At 37.5% G+C, this 18,410-nt stretch overlaps 1 protein-coding gene across 4 annotated transcripts; it reads right to left on the bottom strand.

Annotated features, from left to right (window-relative positions):
- Positions 1 to 268: 268 nt before the first annotated feature.
- On the bottom strand, positions 269 to 18,107 carry ArgRS-m (arginyl-tRNA synthetase, mitochondrial). 4 transcript variants are annotated; one of them, XM_070098735.1, is made up of 12 exons: positions 17,931 to 18,104; positions 16,592 to 16,647; positions 16,311 to 16,385; positions 16,044 to 16,138; positions 15,339 to 15,451; positions 13,124 to 13,244; positions 12,560 to 12,715; positions 10,360 to 11,039; positions 8,927 to 9,057; positions 3,943 to 4,091; positions 3,091 to 3,165; positions 269 to 1,706 (listed from the first exon to the last, which is right to left on the bottom strand). In XM_070098735.1, exons 2-12 carry the CDS (start codon positions 16,592 to 16,594, stop codon positions 1,556 to 1,558), a joined length of 1,749 nt encoding a protein of 582 aa, XP_069954836.1. In that variant the 5' UTR covers positions 16,595 to 16,647; positions 17,931 to 18,104; the 3' UTR covers positions 269 to 1,555. The 4 variants fall into 4 exon arrangements, 3 of the variants coding, with proteins under 3 accessions (XP_069954836.1, XP_053648769.2, XP_053648770.2); XM_053792794.2 differs by lacking the exon at positions 16,592 to 16,647 and having other exon boundaries at positions 17,931 to 18,107; XM_053792795.2 differs by lacking the exons at positions 16,311 to 16,385; positions 16,592 to 16,647 and having other exon boundaries at positions 17,931 to 18,107.
- Positions 18,108 to 18,410: the final 303 nt, after the last annotated feature.

Genomic DNA, 18,410 nt, shown 5'->3' with positions numbered 1-18,410 from the left:
AGTACAACACTAAAGAACATTTTTGATCCATTACTCTGCATCCCTGTTCCTTTCTCCTTCCCTTCCTCTCTCCCTAACCTTCCCTGCAGCAACCTTCATTAGAGAATGACAAATATAACTGGGAAGAATGACAACTTACACCAAGCTAATGCTACTAACATGCCAAACTGAAGACCTGAAATGCTTGGAAAAGTTCAAGAATGTGCAATGACATTTTCTCTTTGTTAACATCTTACTGCTCCCACTCATGATACAATACAAACTCGTATTAACAGGTTTCGTTTTATTGCTTAAAGAACTTCGACCTCTTTATAAGTACTGTTAAAACCAACCAGGTCAAACATAATGGCACATTATTATTATATTCATGGGAAAAGACTGAACCTATAGCTTATACAGCACCAAGGAAATGTGTGGACATCAAGTCTGAGCAGAGGACAGTGAGGATAAACTCAACTTCCTTGGATCAAGGGCCCTTCATGGGCATCAAGGTACACCCTCTTTCCTTGAAGGAACATGACAAATGATAATTCAGAATTTGCTTTAAAATAGTTTAAATTAATGAATGATATACTTTTCAGAGCCTAAAACTATATTTAGCTTTTACTACATGGCTGTTTGCCACCAAAGTAGGGGTGGCCTACAAGGGATAACAATCACCATCATTCATTCAATAACTATCTTGCCAGACATGCACAGACATCACAGTTCAAATGACCCTTAGAACTGTAATATCTCCACCCCCTCCTTTAGAGTACAGGCACTGTACTTCCCACCTTCATAATTGTTAACTTACACTCCAACAACATGTCATGTCCCTAAAACCACTATCTCTCACTCACCCATGCTTGCTGGATGCTCAGGCTCCTACTAATGAAAACATTCAGACCTTCCCTCTAAACCTCAAACTATTACGCATATTTTTTCTATTATATAACAGTTATTGAAGAGTCTTAATACCTTTCATCATGAAGAGGGTATTATTTCTTGTGTGAATTATCTCAGTATTAAGACACTAAATTCTCCTACCAACACATCACTAAGAGGACGGTACTGGCATGTTTAGTGGCTCAAACTTGCAAACAATTTTTCATTTATTGCTTTTTGATTTACAGACGAGCTATTCGCATAGAAAATTACAGGTGCTCCTTAACTTACGATGGGGTTTTGTTCTGATGAACTGTCACTGAATAAGTAAACAAGTTACGGACTTGCCGCCTTCATGCGGGATGATTATCTTAAGTTTCATCTCCTTAGTAATTGCTTTTGCACCATCATACAGTTGAAATATCGCAAGTCGAACTATCATAAGTTGAGAAGCACCTGTATAGTAAAAAGGATGGTTAGGTTGCATATGTTCATACTGCGACTTGGCAGTAAATTGCCTCAAGTGTAAGCACAGATTTGTCAACTGGAAGGGTTTGCAAATGTGAGACTTCATGTATTGGGTCTCCTACCTCTAACCCATATGAAGCGTGAAAACACTTAGGTAGGAGATCGTACAATCATTAAAGCTGTAAAATATAATGGAAATATTAATTATGAGGAAATAACTTCACATCTGGTCAAGAGGTTTGACACCCAGAATATTCATACCAGCAGCGAGTGTATATCGTGCTGCCATGAACAGTGAGAGTCTGGCTTCAGCAACTTCAAGTGGAGCTCCTTTAACTTGCATGTGTTTCAAGGACATGTTGATGTTCCCACTGTAAAAAAAGAATTAAGAATTCATGATATGTTTAAATAAGGTCAGTCATTACGTATAGTTAATAGTCATAAGAAATACAGATCCCAAACAGCTCTGTATGATCCTTGTGGTTTAAGACTTAGATTTGATGGTAATGATAATAATAATACAGATCCCAAATGTCTAGTTACCCTGCACTGAAAAGCTTAATTTAACAATACTATTAATTCCCAGTTTAAGAGTTATTTGTGAGCAGAAACTGTGTGCTCACTATTTTATTCACCACTAGTATGTTAAATTAGTCAACTGGCAGTTTATTGGTGTCATACTGAGCCAAATTTTAATTTGATCTTAATTGGGGGTGGGAGCTCTAATTCTGAAGGGGTCATATACTGCCTGGGGAGTGGGATGCATTCAGTTTCAATCCAGGAAGGGGAGTACAAGTCCAATTCCTTGGATCAAGAGGCCTCTCACTGTCATCAAGGCACCTTCCTCAAATGGTACTGCATGAAATGCTGGAAATGATCATAGGATTTTTCATGTGAAAAAAAAAGATAACTTTATAACATTAATACATATCTTCCTTCAACAAACCGGCCATATCCCACCGAAGAAGGGTGGCCCAAAAAGAAAAATGAAAATTTCATTTTTTAAATTTAGTAATGTATACAGGAGAAGGGGTTACTAGCCCCTTGCTCCCGGCATTTTAGTAGCCTCTTATGACATGCATAGGCTCACAGAGGAAAAATTCTGCTCCACTTCCACGTATATCTTCTTGTAAAATAGTAATATTATTATTATTGTTGTATTCACAAAAAAAAAAAAAAAAGTGCTAAGTCTGTATGGATTGTTTCAACATTCCCTGATGGGAACAAAAAGGCAGTAGTAATCTCGATGTCCCCCTATCTGATTTATGTGAACTCCTTCCTTTGATTTGCTCAGTGTTGCAATTTTTTTTCCCAACAAACAGGCCATATCCCACCGAGGCAGGGCGATTTATAAAGAAAAAAAGGAAAGTTTTTCTTTTTAAATTTAGTAATTCAGAAGTGTTGTAGATTAATATAAACCATATGTGCAAGACCAGTATCAGAGTACCATATAAAGGCTGCACTTTAAAGGGGAATTTGGATATTTGCTGTTTGGAGTGACACTTGAACTGTCGTATATGCATGCCTTGGCAAAGACGGTGATTATATGTGAATGATGGTGAAAGTGTTTCTTTCTTTTATGGGTCACCCTGCCTCAATGGGAGATGGCCAGCATGTTAAAAAAAATAAAGTATGAGTATGGAATACACACACTATATAAGAAAGCTTGAGAAGTTCAGAGATGTGTTAGTAGATATGACAAAAATGTCATATGTATCAATACTACATCTAATGTCTGAGTAACTATCATCTTACCAAAGCTTAAACAAATAGTTGACAAGTATGCATGGCTCCAGTTCCTGGTAGCTGTTAACCAAAATTTCATCGAACCTGAAGTAAAAGAAAAAATCTGAGACAATTTTGATTATAAATACAGGAAGGCAACATACAATGAATTTACAAAGCATTACATCATTACCAATTTACCCATACATCTTAAATCATTTCAACAACATACACTGATGAATTCTATCATTCCATGTTGACAATTGACAAATGCATCAAGACTAAAAGAGAGATGCATTTTCAAGCAGTCTATTATTTATAAAGTGCTTCTTTTTTGGTGGAGGTCACCCTGCCTCGGTGAGAGATGCCAACATGTCAAAAAAAATGCATGTCCCATTTAGTCCATAATTTAGAGAGGAAACTACAGTCTCTCAGTACATAGTGAACTATCATTGTGGATTGTGAAGTGTTTCAGCCATATTATTTTAAGTTATTCTTCACTGGTTACATCTCTACCTTTTATAAGTCTTATGAGAGTACCAATTCCTTGCCCTTTCTTCCCTCTGCTACTATACCTTATTTCTCCCATCATCATTCCATGTTTGCAAAGTGATGATCAAATTATGTAAAGAGTAATGGGGACTAAACCTTGCAGTTAACCTGTATTGAAATTTCCTTAACATCACTCCAGCACTCTACTCTTGAACCTCACAAGACAGTATTTACTCTTAATTTCTCTAACAACTATTATTCACTACTTTCTGTAGCTATATGAGTTAGATTACAGGTTGTACTGACCTTGCAATGTTGTGTATAAGAGTGAGATGGCAGCTGTAAAAACCTTGCAATATCCTATAAAAAAAGACTGCATGTTGCACTGACCTTGCAATATCCTGTATGAGAGAAAGTGCAGATTCTTCTCGAAGAAAACTAGTGTTTGCCTGAGAGTTGAACTCTATGCCACAGTTTTTTTCCAGACTTGCAAGACGACAGTGAACATACTGCAGTTTAACCCCTGTATCCCCTCGGCTCTGCAATCAAGACATACTTGCTGAAACAAGATTGTGGAATTAAAAGGAAGACATAATCAGAAAGCTAGCAACTGAGGTACAAACATTTCACATATAATTGTCTACAATTTCTTACACAACATGTATTCAAAAGTATCCTTCATGAATTAAGAAGGGATAACAACTGTGTTCCACTGAGACCTTGTTAATTATTTAAAATATTATCATAAATTATCTCTAATTGGACAAATAGTGAACTAGCAATTCAAACTGAGAAGATATAACATTCAAAGTATGAAGAATGAGGTAAGTGGCACATGCTGTAGTTATTTTGAACAACAGATTTAGGTAGTAGGTTGGTAGACAGCAACCACCCAGGGAAGTACTACCGTCCTGCCAGATGACTGTGAAACAGAAACCTGTAACTGTTTTGCATGATGGTAGGATTGCTGGTTTCTTTTTCTGTCTCATAAACACGCTAGATAACAGGGATATCTTGCTACTTCTACTTACACTTTGGTCACACTTCACAGACACGCACATGCATATATATATACAGTGGACCCCCGGTTAACGAACTTTTTTCATTCCAGTAGTATGTTCAGGTGCCAGTACTGACCGAATTTTTTTCCATAAGGAATATTGTGAAGTAGATTAGTCAATTTCAGACCCCCAAACATACACGTACAAATGCACTTACATAAATACACTTACATAATTGGTCGCATTTGGAGGTGATCGTTATGCAGGGGTCCACTGTATATACATACATCTAGGTTTTTCTCCTTTTTCTAAATAGCTCTTGTTCCTCTTTATTTCTTCTATTGTCCATGGGGAAGTGGAAAAGAATCTTTCCTCCGTAAGCCATGTGTGTCGTATGAGGCGACTAAAATGCCGGGAGCAATGGGCTAGTAACCCCTTCTCCTGTAGACATTTACTAAAAAAGAGAAGAAAAAAAACTTTATAAAACTGGGATGCTTAAATGTGCGTGGATGTAGTGCGGATGACAAGAAACAGATGATTGCTGATGTTATGAATGAAAAGAAGTTGGATGTCCTGGCCCTAAGCGAAACAAAGCTGAAGGGGGTAGGGGAGTTTCGGTGGGGGGAAATAAATGGGATTAAATCTGGAGTATCTGAGAGAGTTAGAGCAAAGGAAGGGGTAGCAGTAATGTTGAATGATCAGTTATGGAAGGAGAAAAGAGAATATGAATGTGTAAATTCAAGAATTATGTGGATTAAAGTAAAGGTTGGATGCGAGAAGTGGGTCATAATAAGCGTGTATGCACCTGGAGAAGAGAGGAATGTAGAGGAGAGAGAGAGATTTTGGGAGATGTTAAGTGAATGTATAGGAGCCTTTGAACCAAGTGAGAGAGTAATTGTGGTAGGGGACCTGAATGCTAAAGTAGGAGAAACTTTTAGAGAGGGTGTGATAGGTAAGTTTGGGGTGCCAGGTGTAAATGATAATGGGAGCCCTTTGATTGAACTTTGTATAGAAAGGGGTTTAGTTATAGGTAATACATATTTTAAGAAAAAGAAGATAAATGTATACAAGATATGATGTAGGGCAAAATGACAGTAGTTTGTTGGATTATGTATTGGTAGATAAAAGACTGTTGAGTAGACTTCAGGATGTACATGTTTATAGAGGGGCCACAGATATATCAGATCACTTTCTAGTTGTAGCTACACTGAGAGTAAAAGGTAGATGGGATACAAGGAGAATAGAAGCATCAGGGAAGAGAGAGGTGAAGGTTTATAAACTAAAAGAGGAGGCAGTTAGGGTAAGATATAAACAGCTATTGGAGGATAGATGGGCTAATGAGAGCATATGCAATGGGGTCGAAGAGGTATGGGGTAGGTTTAAAAATGTAGTGTTAGAGTGTTCAGCAGAAGTTTGTGGTTACAGGAAAGTGGGTGCAGGAGGGAAGAGGAGCGATTGGTGGAATGATGATGTGAAGAGAGTAGTAAGGGAGAAAAAGTTAGCATATGAGAAGTTTTTACAAAGTAGAAGTGATGCAAGGAGGGAAGAGTATATGGAGAAAAAGAGAGAGGTTAAGAGAGTGGTGAAGCAATGTAAAAAGAGAGCAAATGAGAGAGTGGGTGAGATGTTATCAACAAATTTTGTTGAAAATAAGAAAAAGTTTTGGAGTGAGATTAACAAGTTAAGAAAGCCTAGAGAACAAATGGATTTGTCAGTTAAAAATAGGAGAGGAGAGTTATTAAATGGAGAGTTAGAGGTATTGGAAAGATGGAGGGAATATTTTGAGGAATTGTTAAATGTTGATGAAGATAGGGAAGCTGTGATTTCGTGTATAGGGCAAGGAGGAACAACATCTTGTAGGAGTGAGGAAGAGCCAGTTGTGAGTGTGGGGGAAGTTCGTGAGGCAGTAGGTAAAATGAAAGGGGGTAAGGCAGCCGGGATTGATGGGATAAAGATAGAAATGTTAAAAGCAGGTGGGGATATAGTTTTGGAGTGGTTGGTGCAATTATTTAATAAATGTATGGAAGAGGGTAAGGTACCTAGGGATTGGCAGAGAGCATGCATAGTTCCTTTGTATAAAGGCAAAGGGGATAAAAGAGAGTGCAAAAATTATAGGGGGATAAGTCTGTTGAGTATACCTGGCAAAGTGTATGGTAGAGTTATTATTGAAAGAATTAAGAGTAAGATGGAGAATAGGATAGCAGATGAACAAGGAGGCTTTAGGAAAGGTAGGGGGTGTGTGGACCAGGTGTTTACAGTGAAACATATAAGTGAACAGTATTTAGATAAGGCTAAAGAGGTCTTTGTGGCATTTATGGATTTGGAAAAGGCATATGACAGGGTGGATAGGGGGGCAATGTGGCAGATGTTGTAGGTGTATGGTGTAGGAGGTAGGTTACTGAAAGCAGTGAAGAGTTTTTACGAGGATAGTGAGGCTCAAGTTAGAGTGGAAATTATTTAGAGGGAAATTATTTCCCAGTAAAAGTAGGCCTTAGACAAGGATGTGTGATGTCACCGTGGTTGTTTAATATATTTATAGATGGGGTTGTAAGAGAAGTAAATGCGAGGGTCTTGGCAAGAGGCATGGAGTTAAAAGATAAAGAATCACACATAAAGTGGGAGTTGTCACAGTTGCTCTTTGCTGATGACACTGTGCTCTTGGGAGATTCTGAAGAGAAGTTGCAGAGATTGGTGGATGAATTTGGTAGGGTGTGCAAAAGAAGAAAATTGAAAGTGAATACAGGAAAGAGTAAGGTTATGAGAATAACAAAAAGATTAGGTGATGAAAGATTGGATATCAGATTGGAGGGAGAGAGTATGGAGGAGGTGAATGTATTCAGATATTTGGGAGTGGACGTGTCAGCGGATGGGTCTATGAAAGATGAGGTGAATCATAGAATTGATGAGGGGAAAAGGGTGAGTGGTGCACTTAGGAGTCTGTGGAGACAAAGAACTTTGTCCTTGGAGGCAAAGAGGGGAATGTATGAGAGTATAGTTTTACCAATGCTCTTATATGGGTGTGAAGCATGGGTGATGAATGTTGCAGCGAGAAGGCTGGAGGCAGTGGAGATGTCATGTCTGAGAGCAATGTGTGGTGTGAATATAATGCAGAGAATTCGTAGTTTGGAAGTTAGGAGGAGGTGCGAGATTACCAAAACTGTTGTCCAGAGGGCTGAGGAAGGGTTGTTGAGGTGGTTCGGACATGTGGAGAGAATGGAGCGAAACAGAATAACTTCAAGAGTGTATCAGTCTGTAGTGGAAGGAAGGCGGGGTAGGGGTCGGCCTAGGAAAGGTTGGAGGGAGGGGGTAAAGGAGGTTTTGTGTGCGAGGGGCTTGGACTTCCAGCAGGCATGCGTGAGCGTGTTTGATAGGAGTGAATGGAGACAAATGGTTTTTAATACTTGACGTGCTGTTGGAGTGTGAGCAAAGTAACATTTATGAAGGGGTTCAGGGAAACCGGCAGGCCGGACTTGAGTCCTGGAGATGGGAAGTACAGTGCCTGCACTCTGAAGGAGGGGTGTTAATGTTGCAGTTTAAAAACTGTAGTGTAAAGCACCCTTCTGGCAAGACAGTGATGGAGTGAATGATGGTGAAAGTTTTTCTTTTTCGGGCCACCCTGCCTTGGTGGGAATCGGCCAGTGTGATAATAAATAAAAATTTAGGAAAGGCAATCAACACATGATTTTTCACAAAAAATAAAACAGTACAGATGGGATACAAGTTTACTGAAAATATTCCATGGTAGTAAATTAACTGTTTCTATGTAGAATACAAAAACACAGTCCATATTGACACAAATAATAAAAAGAAACCAGACACCTAAATTTAAGGAAATGTAAATAAATAATACAAAGATAATGAAAGGGCAAAATACACTGCTGTCACCAGGAAACAAGTCAGAAAAAATTCATTCAAGAAAGGATCAACAGAGTACTATCTGGGAATGAAAGAACTCTCAGAAACAGTCCAAAAAAAGGGTCAGTATATTCATTACTGTACTTCATAACTGTTTCCTAGAGTGCATAAAACAATAAGCAGCATAACTTAAGCGACACAGGCTATACTGGCAAGCATTTGAGTGGCATTGAGAATTATAGACACATGTTCAAAACATTCTACTACACAGCACTAATACTGAGCCCTGTGTACTTGCAAAAGCACAAAGGAGTACATAGGTACTGATCCCAGAGTTAAAGAAATAACCTATGAAGACAAAGAGAGCAAGACACTGTCACAGGAGGAAGGAAAGAAGAAGGAATATGATCAAGACATTTCAAATACTAGACAGGGTAAACTAGAATAGACTCTCTATCAGGACTTAGACAGGAGCTACCATCTTCAGGTTTGTTAATAACAAAAAAGGCCAATCTTACCTGCAGTGCTTTGTCCCAAGAGAACACATAATCTCTCTGGCGCCGCTGCTTCAAATCCGCAATTAATATACACGATGTTGCTACTCTGTCTGCTGTTTCTGCTCCACTGAGTCTCACATCATCTCTCGTAGCTAAAAATTGAAGTACTGTTTATAACCAAGGACTTCTAATGGAAATAAGTCACTCTGACATTTTTGGGGCTCTCTAAGGTAATTTACACTATATGATAACTGTACTCATGTGTACCTGTGCCTAAATAAACTTACTTAACCACTGGTAGATAGAAGAGGATGTTAGCAGACAATAAATGAAAAAGATATACACAACAGCATAAGCCTTTATTTTAATAAAGTTTCACTTGAAGGGAACTTTATCAAGCAAAACATTGTTATAATAAATGTTTGTAGATGAATGGTTCAGAGAACCGGCATGTTGATAAATTAGACACATGTGCAACTCTTGGGTATCTTTATTGAGGAAACGTTTCGCCACACAGTGGCTTCATCAGTCCATACAAAGGAGAATCTTGAAGAACAGGAGGAGAATTCTTCGCTTGCCTAATTCTTGGGCACGACCTACTTCCGCATTGAACAAATGTGACACCACCTATGACTGCTGCACCTCTCCTACAAACGGTTTATAAGCTCCTTCTCTGCACGTATGCCATATTCTATTCAAGATTGATGGACTGACCACATCGACTCAAGGTTGAGGGACTGATTACCTCATTCTCCTCCCATTCTTCAAGATTCTCCTTTGTATGGACTGATGAAGCCACTGTGTGGCAAAACGTTTCCTCAATAAAGATACCCAAGAGTTGCACATGTGTCTAATTTATCATAATAAATGTTTATGATGTTATGTGCATCTTTCATCCTATATAACCATTATACTGTAAGTATATTATTTAATTTATAAAGTACAATACATGGGATGTAGACCTTATAAACAATATTTAAAGTGCAATTTTAATTACTGATAGCAAAATATGCAGAGTTGAGCCTAACCTTAAATAATATTTGTGTAAATTCATATTCATTAAGAACCTTCTTAAAGATAGATACATACATTTGTCTTGAAAAAGAAATTTATTTATTTAAGAGACAGCTAAGAAACCTGTACCTGTGAGTTCTTGTTTGAGTCACTCTACAAAGGTCTTAAAAAGAATTCACATAAACAACGTGTAAAGATTAGAACTTTAAAATTATACTCCACCAAGGCAGGGTGACCTAAATAAGATAACATGTTAACACATACAGCATAAATCATTTGCTAGCTATCTTTCTAAAGGCTCAACGATATCAGTTAAAATTAAAATATATCAAATGTCTCACCTTACATAACCTGAACCATACTTGTGCTTACATCAAGTGATCTCAAATTAATCTTGTCTGATCAATAATTAAATACTTATTTGTGTCAACACTACTTACTATGTGTCTCCTGTTGCTTCTGCAGCATGATTTCTTGTGCTTCATCAAGGATGTCCTGCAGGAAGATAGCCGTGCCTTTGCGTGTACTCATTCCTTGAATCCGTCCAAATTTGACATGCATCATGCTGTCAGCCCATTCAAAGCCTAACTTTCTCAAAATACTGAATAAGGCAACAAAATGATCTGTTTGTGAATTATCAACTACATAATACATTTTTGTAAACTTATATTTTTCTTGCCTGTCTATGGCACCAGCAATGTCTCTGGAGAGGTATATACTTGATCCATCACTTTTAACTACAGTCACTCTTCGTTTTGGATTTACTTCATACACTTTCCTTCCATCATCTAATGCTTCTAACAGACCTTTCTCTTCCATTAAATTTAACACCTCTTGACATTTCTGAGCATTATACATACTTTCTCCATGAAATTCATCAAAGTTTACATTCAGACGAGCATACATTCTTTTCAGATCCTTAATGGACACATTTCTAAATACCTCCCAAGCTTTTAGTTCACTGATGTTTCCCTGTTCCATCTCGTTAAATATTTCCCGAGCTTTACTGCTTACACTGGGATCCAATTCTGCTTTCTGGTTTGCCCAGACGTACACTTCATAGAGTTTTTTGATAGCATCATCTTCTAAATCCTTCTCAGTCATGTTCCTTGCATCATACCTATCAAACAAAGGAGGTTTTGAGTGTTAGGTTCCCAAGGTTATGGGAAAAAGTAAGCAAGGGATTCAAGAAAACTGGTTAGTAGGACTTGAGTCCTGGAGGTGGTCAATACAGTCCCTAAAGGAGGGGTATGAAAGTTGCAGTTTGGAGTCATTTAATCTGTGATATCCCCACACTTCTGGCACAACTGCTACTGACTAATGAGAGGGGAATGTGTTTCATTTTTTGGGTCACTCTCCCTGGGTGGGAGATGACTGAAATGTTAAAAATTAATTTTCATTATACTACAGTGGACCCCTGGTTAACAATATTTTTTCATTCTAGAAGTATGTTCAGGTGCCAGTACTGACCGAATTTGTTCCCATAAGAAAAATTGCGAAGTAGATTAGTCCATTTCAGACCCCCAAACATACACGTACAAACGCACTTACATAAATACACTTACATAATTGGTCGCATTGGGAGGTGATCGTTAAGCGGGGGTCCACTGTACTTTGTAAACTGCACAGATCGGGCCGCAGGGGCGTTGACCCCCGGAACTCTCTCCAGGTAAACTCCAGGTAAACATAGAGCATCACATAAAATGTATTCATGTAAAGCAAAGAATAACTGTCCAGCGCTTAATTCACTAGTTAAGACAGTTAAATAAGATAAATAGCAACCCTCCCCTCCTAATAACAGTATGCTTATCGTACAATAAATTAACAAAATTTAAATTAGGGAACAAAAAAAAAAAGTGATATACTGTACAAATCAGTTTATGAGTACTGAAAACACAACTGCACATAGAAAATGATCATCTCTCTACCTCTCCACCAGCATTACTCCATTCTCAAATAAATGGTATGGAATAATTCACAAATATCTTACTTTAGATGACATTTCAGTCCAGCCTAAACCATTATCAACTTTTGACTTTATAATAACTCAGGACAAATTGAAAAGTTTCCACATGTTAGTGGCTTTTTTTAGTGCCTAACAATACTGTATTACAGGTAAACTACATTACCTGTATACTGTAGAAAAGAAATAAATTATTTGTATTTGTATCTAAGGTTCTTTTTCCAAATTGTGGGTTAACTGTGAATGGTGCAGCACTGTTTGACCATTATGGGTTTAGCACTTAGGCCATCTCCCACCAAGGCAGGGTGACCCAAAAGAGAAATAAACACTTTCACCATTATTCAACACTTTCACCATCATTCACACTTTCTTTGCAGAGGCACCCAGATATGATAGTTTAGATGTCACTCCAAACAGCCATTTAGTTATGATTATAATAATAATTGTGAATGAAACATGGATTCCTTTGGTAAAGCATTCTTATATATTACAGTACACTAAAACAAAGGAAGAAATAACATTATGTATGTTATATGCTTTTAACATATCAGCCATTTCCCTCCAAGGCAGGATGACCTGAAAAAGAAGAAACACTTTCATAATTACTTGCTCCATCACTGCCTTGCCAGAGGTGTGCCAATACTATGTACTGTAAATCAAAATTCCATCAACCTTACCCATATTTCAGGATCCCAAACTGCGTACCCCAGTCACCCAGGTAGTTGATGCGAGTGACATTGTGGCCAAGAGCGACGTGAAGGTTAGCAATGAAGTTTCCAATAATGGTAGATCGAAGGTGGCCAACATGAAACGGCTTGGCAATATTGGGTGAGCTGAAACAAGAAGATGCATCTGAATCTGAGCGGACTTTTATTACAGGAAATATTAATGCTACGTCATAATGAGTTTATACACGAGAGCCAAAGAAAATCAGCTTTATAGCCATAAAACAGATTTTAAGACAGGAAAAATAAGCCATAATCAAGATGCAAATTGTATATTCTCCTAATATAACTAGAATGATAAGGTTGTAAAGTCGTAAAGATATTTTTTCATAATTTTCATGACAAACTGTGCTTTTTAACTCAACCAGGACAAATCTCCAGAATTCATGTGAATTAAATTATATGTTAGTCTCTACTGTAATTTATTTGTGACATTCATCAGCCATGTAACCCAATATATCTTTTTTTCTTTTTGTTGTTTTTATTCAATGTCATTATATAAAAAGCTAAACTAACCTGTACTCTACAACCACATTTTGATGTGGCAAGAGTGTCACTAATGCACTGCATTGCCAAAAGGAGGCAGGTTTGTGTGTGGTTATCCTCACCACTTCTGATGCTAGCTGGCTGTAGTTTACTGAGAATAAGAAATAGAAAACTTAATACATGTAGAAAAATATGACCTGAGTAACCTGAACATTAAAGGATCACTATAATGGTTCATTTTTATAGAATCCAGCACATACACCAATTTTAACCTTAAGGTTAAAATTTGTTTGGACTTTTAACCAAGAGGGTTAGTCACCTAGGCTAACCCAAGAAAGTCAGTGTTACTGTCTGTCTTATTCCCATTGAGTTTCTTTAGTCCTGTCCCCCAGGATACAACCCACACCAGCTGACCAATTCTCAAAGTTTCTGCAAACCATGTAAATTATCTAATGGAGAAAGCTGCATACGCTATTTGATATCTTTTCAAGGAGTCTTTGCTATTTTCTCAAGAAGCTGACATACTATATTTGCGAATTTTTCAAGACTACAGCATGAATGCTGTACTGAGAATGCTACCATTCTTTTACAGAGTTTTTTGTAATACAGCCTCTCCTCATTTAGCAACATACTCATTTACTGATGCCTTGGACTTACGACGGGCTCTCTGACCAGTATTTGTACCTAAATAATGCATATTAGAGCTGATTTCCTCTATTCTGTTTATTTTAATATACATTACAATACTGCAGAAACATTGAAAAATATACCAGAAATGTTATAAATGGTGCAAAAGTGACATTAAAACAATACCAAAGATGGCTGACACAAACTCACTACTATTATAGTACAGTGGACCCCCGCTTAACGATCACCTCCAAATGCGACCAATTATGTAAGTGTATTTATGTAAGTGCGTTTGTACGTGTATGTTTGGGGGTCTGAAATGGACTAATCTACTTCACAATATTCCTTATGGGAAAAAATTCGGTCAGTACTGGCACCTGAACATACTACTGGAATGAAAAAAGTTCGTTAACCGGGGGTCCACTGTATGCTCCTCACTTAGCGGCGAATTCATTTAATGATGTGGTCTTAGGAATGGAACTCTGTCATTAAGTGAGGAGAGATTGAATAGCATAGTGTGGCAGCTGGTAATTTGGAGTACAGTATATACAAGATGGTTTTAGCATTTTTATAGAGAGAAGAATAACTCATATCTCACTCGTTTCCCCCTTTTCTGTTGACAATAATAATGAATAATGACAACTTGGTGGCATCCATGCATCATAATGATCCTGTAGACACTAATTCCTCACTCATGAAGACATGTCATCATGAAAGAAGTTAATAGTGGATGCAAACAAAAAAATTATAAACATTAATAATCGGTGTGTATGCAAACAGCTGACCTTACATGCTTCCTCAGTCAATTATTTTACTCTGTTTTATAGCACAGTACTGTATTTTCCATCTCCTTAGTCCTCACATCCTATGATGTGAGGACTAAGGAGACGGCCATGAACTAGACAAACTGGTAGTGAAAATAGCAACAAGACAGGATTATTATTAGTATTTACTACTAGAACTGTACTACTATTATTACTATAGGTTCAGTACTATATTCATGGGGAAAGCACTAAATCTATAGGGGTCATATTACAGCACCTGGGGGATGAAAAGCAATCAGGTTTGATTCAAGGAGGGGAAGAGTATCTCCAGTTCCTTGAATCAAGAGCCCTTCACCATCAAGGCACTTCCCCCCCCCCTCTCTCTCTCTCTCTTCCTTGAAGGGCAAGATAGGGAGAAATTGTCATTATGTTCACAAAAAGAACTAAACCCATAAGAAGCATTCAGTAGTACATGGTAGGGCAGTGGTTAGGGAAGGACATCAGTAGGGTAAGAGAAACTTACTTAATCAAAGAGGACATGAATCAGACGTTCCTTAAAATATCGTTAAAAATAAAATGGGAAACAAAACTACATTTTCAAGAAACTATACCACGGGAGGAGACTGAACTTGTGGCGAGTGAGTCTTTAAACTCCAGGCCAGCGCATAAGCCCATGGTATGGTTTGTTTGATATCACGATTTCGTGAGTACATTTTAAAGCTTCAAAATATAGCCTCAACAGTAATGATTACTTCACAGCAACAGGAAGGCAGCTAATCACTTGCTTCCTGTGTCAAGTCTGTAGTGAAATCCAAAAGCTTTGTAAAGTACAAGTGAGTAACACTTCTGTTTACCTTTGAAGTTTAATCTCACATCTTTATTGTCTTGAACAAGGTGGACACCTGGGATTGTGGGATCTGTGTCAAATTTCTGTACTAATGCTGACCCATAGCGGATCAAGTCCTTCCTGCCAAAAAAAAAAAATGGTAAAATACTGTAGTACATATGTTTTTTAACACATCAACAGTTTCCCACCGAGGCAGGGTGACCCAAAAACGAATTAACACTTTCATCACTAAAAATAAGAAGTGTATAGTACTGTATATAGAACACGTACAATATATAACTCACAAAATTGTAATAACATGTAAATAATTAACAGAATGGGTGGGATTCAATCCCATGACAACCCAGTAATAAAACTAACAGAGAAGTGTGCTAACTGCAAGCCATGTGGGTTCAAATCTCATCTCTTCCATGAGTTATACACAGTATTTAAACCTATGTATGTATAATATACGTTGACAAAACTTCACCAGTCATATGAAATTAAATGTCAAAACATCCTCTAGAAATTAGATGGTTGGCAAAACTTTTCAGAACTGCTAAGGATCCATCATTTGGATAGAATAAGAATAAGTGGAAAAATGAAATTCTGTGGAAGTATGCAAGACTCTTAGCATATGATCCAAGCCCTAAATGATCTACAAATTTTTCAAAATTTTGAGTGTTCCTTAGTTTATATTACCTTTAATGTAGAAAACACCTACAATACTCACTGATCACTTAAACCACTTGTGCTTATAAGGCCTTGTCTCTGAAGAGCCCTTAAGGATACTTGAAACTCAGGCTCTGGACCAGTCTTCGGATCCAACTTGAAAGAGTAAAAATATTTAAAATACATTTATCTAATCCTAAAATAAATATTTTAGCAAGTAAAAAACTTATATACATTTTAGTCAATAGATAATAGATTTATTCACTGAAATGAGGACGAATGTTGAATGACTATAGAGAAGATGCTTAACTGAACATTAACGACAAACCTGAACACAAGGAATAAGCAACGCTGGTTTCAGACCTCTACCTCCAATTGGAAAACCACTCAAGGCCTGTATAATCTGTCAAGTAAAGTTATATTCATAATTTAATTAAAGAAAGCAGTCATATTAACAAAATTTTAAGCAATTTGACTACACTTATTTTAAATAGGTCAGCCATCACTGAGCTGACAATCACAAATCCGGCACTAATTTCGGCTAGCATCATCGGTAAAGGTTTACATCCGAGGGCTTTCAAAGGTATGGCACAGTTTCCTGTGACTTACCATGAAAATAGTACAGGAAATGATGTCTCAGCGATACCGGAATAGTGATGCTCGACCTGTAATCACATTACATTATGAGCTTTGTCAAAGTTCCAGGAGAGCGAAATATTGCCACAATAAAATGTCACATTAGTTGCCTCTGTGTACTTTACCCTACCATTTTATCGGTAATTCTACATTATTACTGGCTTGTTTATGCTTTATTTTTTCTTATACTAATGCATCATTGTATTTTCTACTATATCCTAAGTACGTTTATTTAAGTACAGGTACACATAAATACAGTTACATATTATCATACATAGTAACATATGTGTAGATTACCCAGGATAACACCAAAATATCCTAAGAACGTTTATTTAAGTACAGGTACACATAAATACAGTTACATATTATCATACATAGTAACATATGTGTAGATTACCCAGGATAACACCAAAAATAAGCCAGACAAAGTGACTTATGTATTTCCATTGGGGTCCTTGATTTCCTTTACATTATATTATATTGCAGAATACAATTTGCTGATAATGGTGACAGATTTATCACCAAAATGTTGATTTACTGTACAATAAATATGCAATGAAGATCGTTTAGTCTCTCCCATCTACCACAATTTATTTTTTATATACGTTACAGCAATATAATAAATAAGTATGCGCTAAACCCATAAAGGTCATACAGCACGGTTTACAGCTATATAGAACAGATTAAATTATTATTATTATAATCAAGGGGGAAGCGCTAAACCCGGAGGATTATACAGCGCCTTGGGAGGGGGATGTGGAAGGCATTCAGGCTTAATTCGGGGAACTGGAGCACATATCCAATTCCCTAAATCAAGAGCCCCTCACCAACATCAAGGAACCTTCCTTGAGGGGAGAACAGATTAAAAAACTTGCTTTCTTTATGCATATTTATTTTAATCAAGGGGAAAGCACTAAACCCATAGGAGTCCAGTTCCTTGGTTCTATTATTATTATTATTATTATTATCATAACCAGGCATTAAACCTGTAAGGGTCACACAGCGCTGCTCCTTGGATCAAGAGCCCCTCATCAGCATTAAGAAGTCTCCCTCGAGGGGACAAAGTGGCTGGTAGCTCCAATTCCCCGGATCGAGAGCCTTCCTTGAAGGTTATTATATTGACAGACTCAAGACTGTACTTTCTGGATTATGAGGGAGCGCTAAACCCGTAGGGGGTTACACAGTACCTGTGGTGGGGGGACGGAAGACATTCAGTCTCAATTCAGGGAACTAGAGCACAGATCCAGTTCCCTGGAACAAGAGCCCTGTAGTTTCTAGAGACAAAAATCAGTTTCAGCAGCGAACTCTTTACCTTATTTGATATCAATGACCGAAATTTATGCGCCATGATGAAGAGTTTTAGATATAGATGACAGCAAACATGTCTTCTGGTTACTTGTGGCTGACTTACAGCTTCCTTAACGTAATATATGATAAAAAAAAAAGTCAAAATTTTGATATACTGAGGCAGAGTTGATGTTGTGGTTGTTAAGGATCATTAATGCTCAGGAGAAAAAAAATATCCTTCTTTTATGTGAAACAGGAATTATGAAGAAAATAATAATAATTATCCAATAATAATAATAATTATCCAATTAGGTGAGGTGAACTTCCTTGTCCAAACACCAGCAGAGCCACACACCCGTATGGGCCTCCATTTAAGTCAACAACAACAGGCTCTTTAAAGCCCTACGTAAAGCAGATGTATGGCGGCCAGACCAGTTGCTCAGATTATAATCATGCTGGAGCGTTAAACCCGTAGGAATATACAGCGCATGTGGGGGGATTGGAA

This window comes from Cherax quadricarinatus, chromosome 64 (genome assembly GCF_038502225.1).
Source record: "Cherax quadricarinatus isolate ZL_2023a chromosome 64, ASM3850222v1, whole genome shotgun sequence".
In the NCBI taxonomy this organism is placed as follows: domain Eukaryota; kingdom Metazoa; phylum Arthropoda; class Malacostraca; order Decapoda; family Parastacidae; genus Cherax; species Cherax quadricarinatus.
This window is presented reverse-complemented; position numbering and strand designations above follow the sequence as displayed.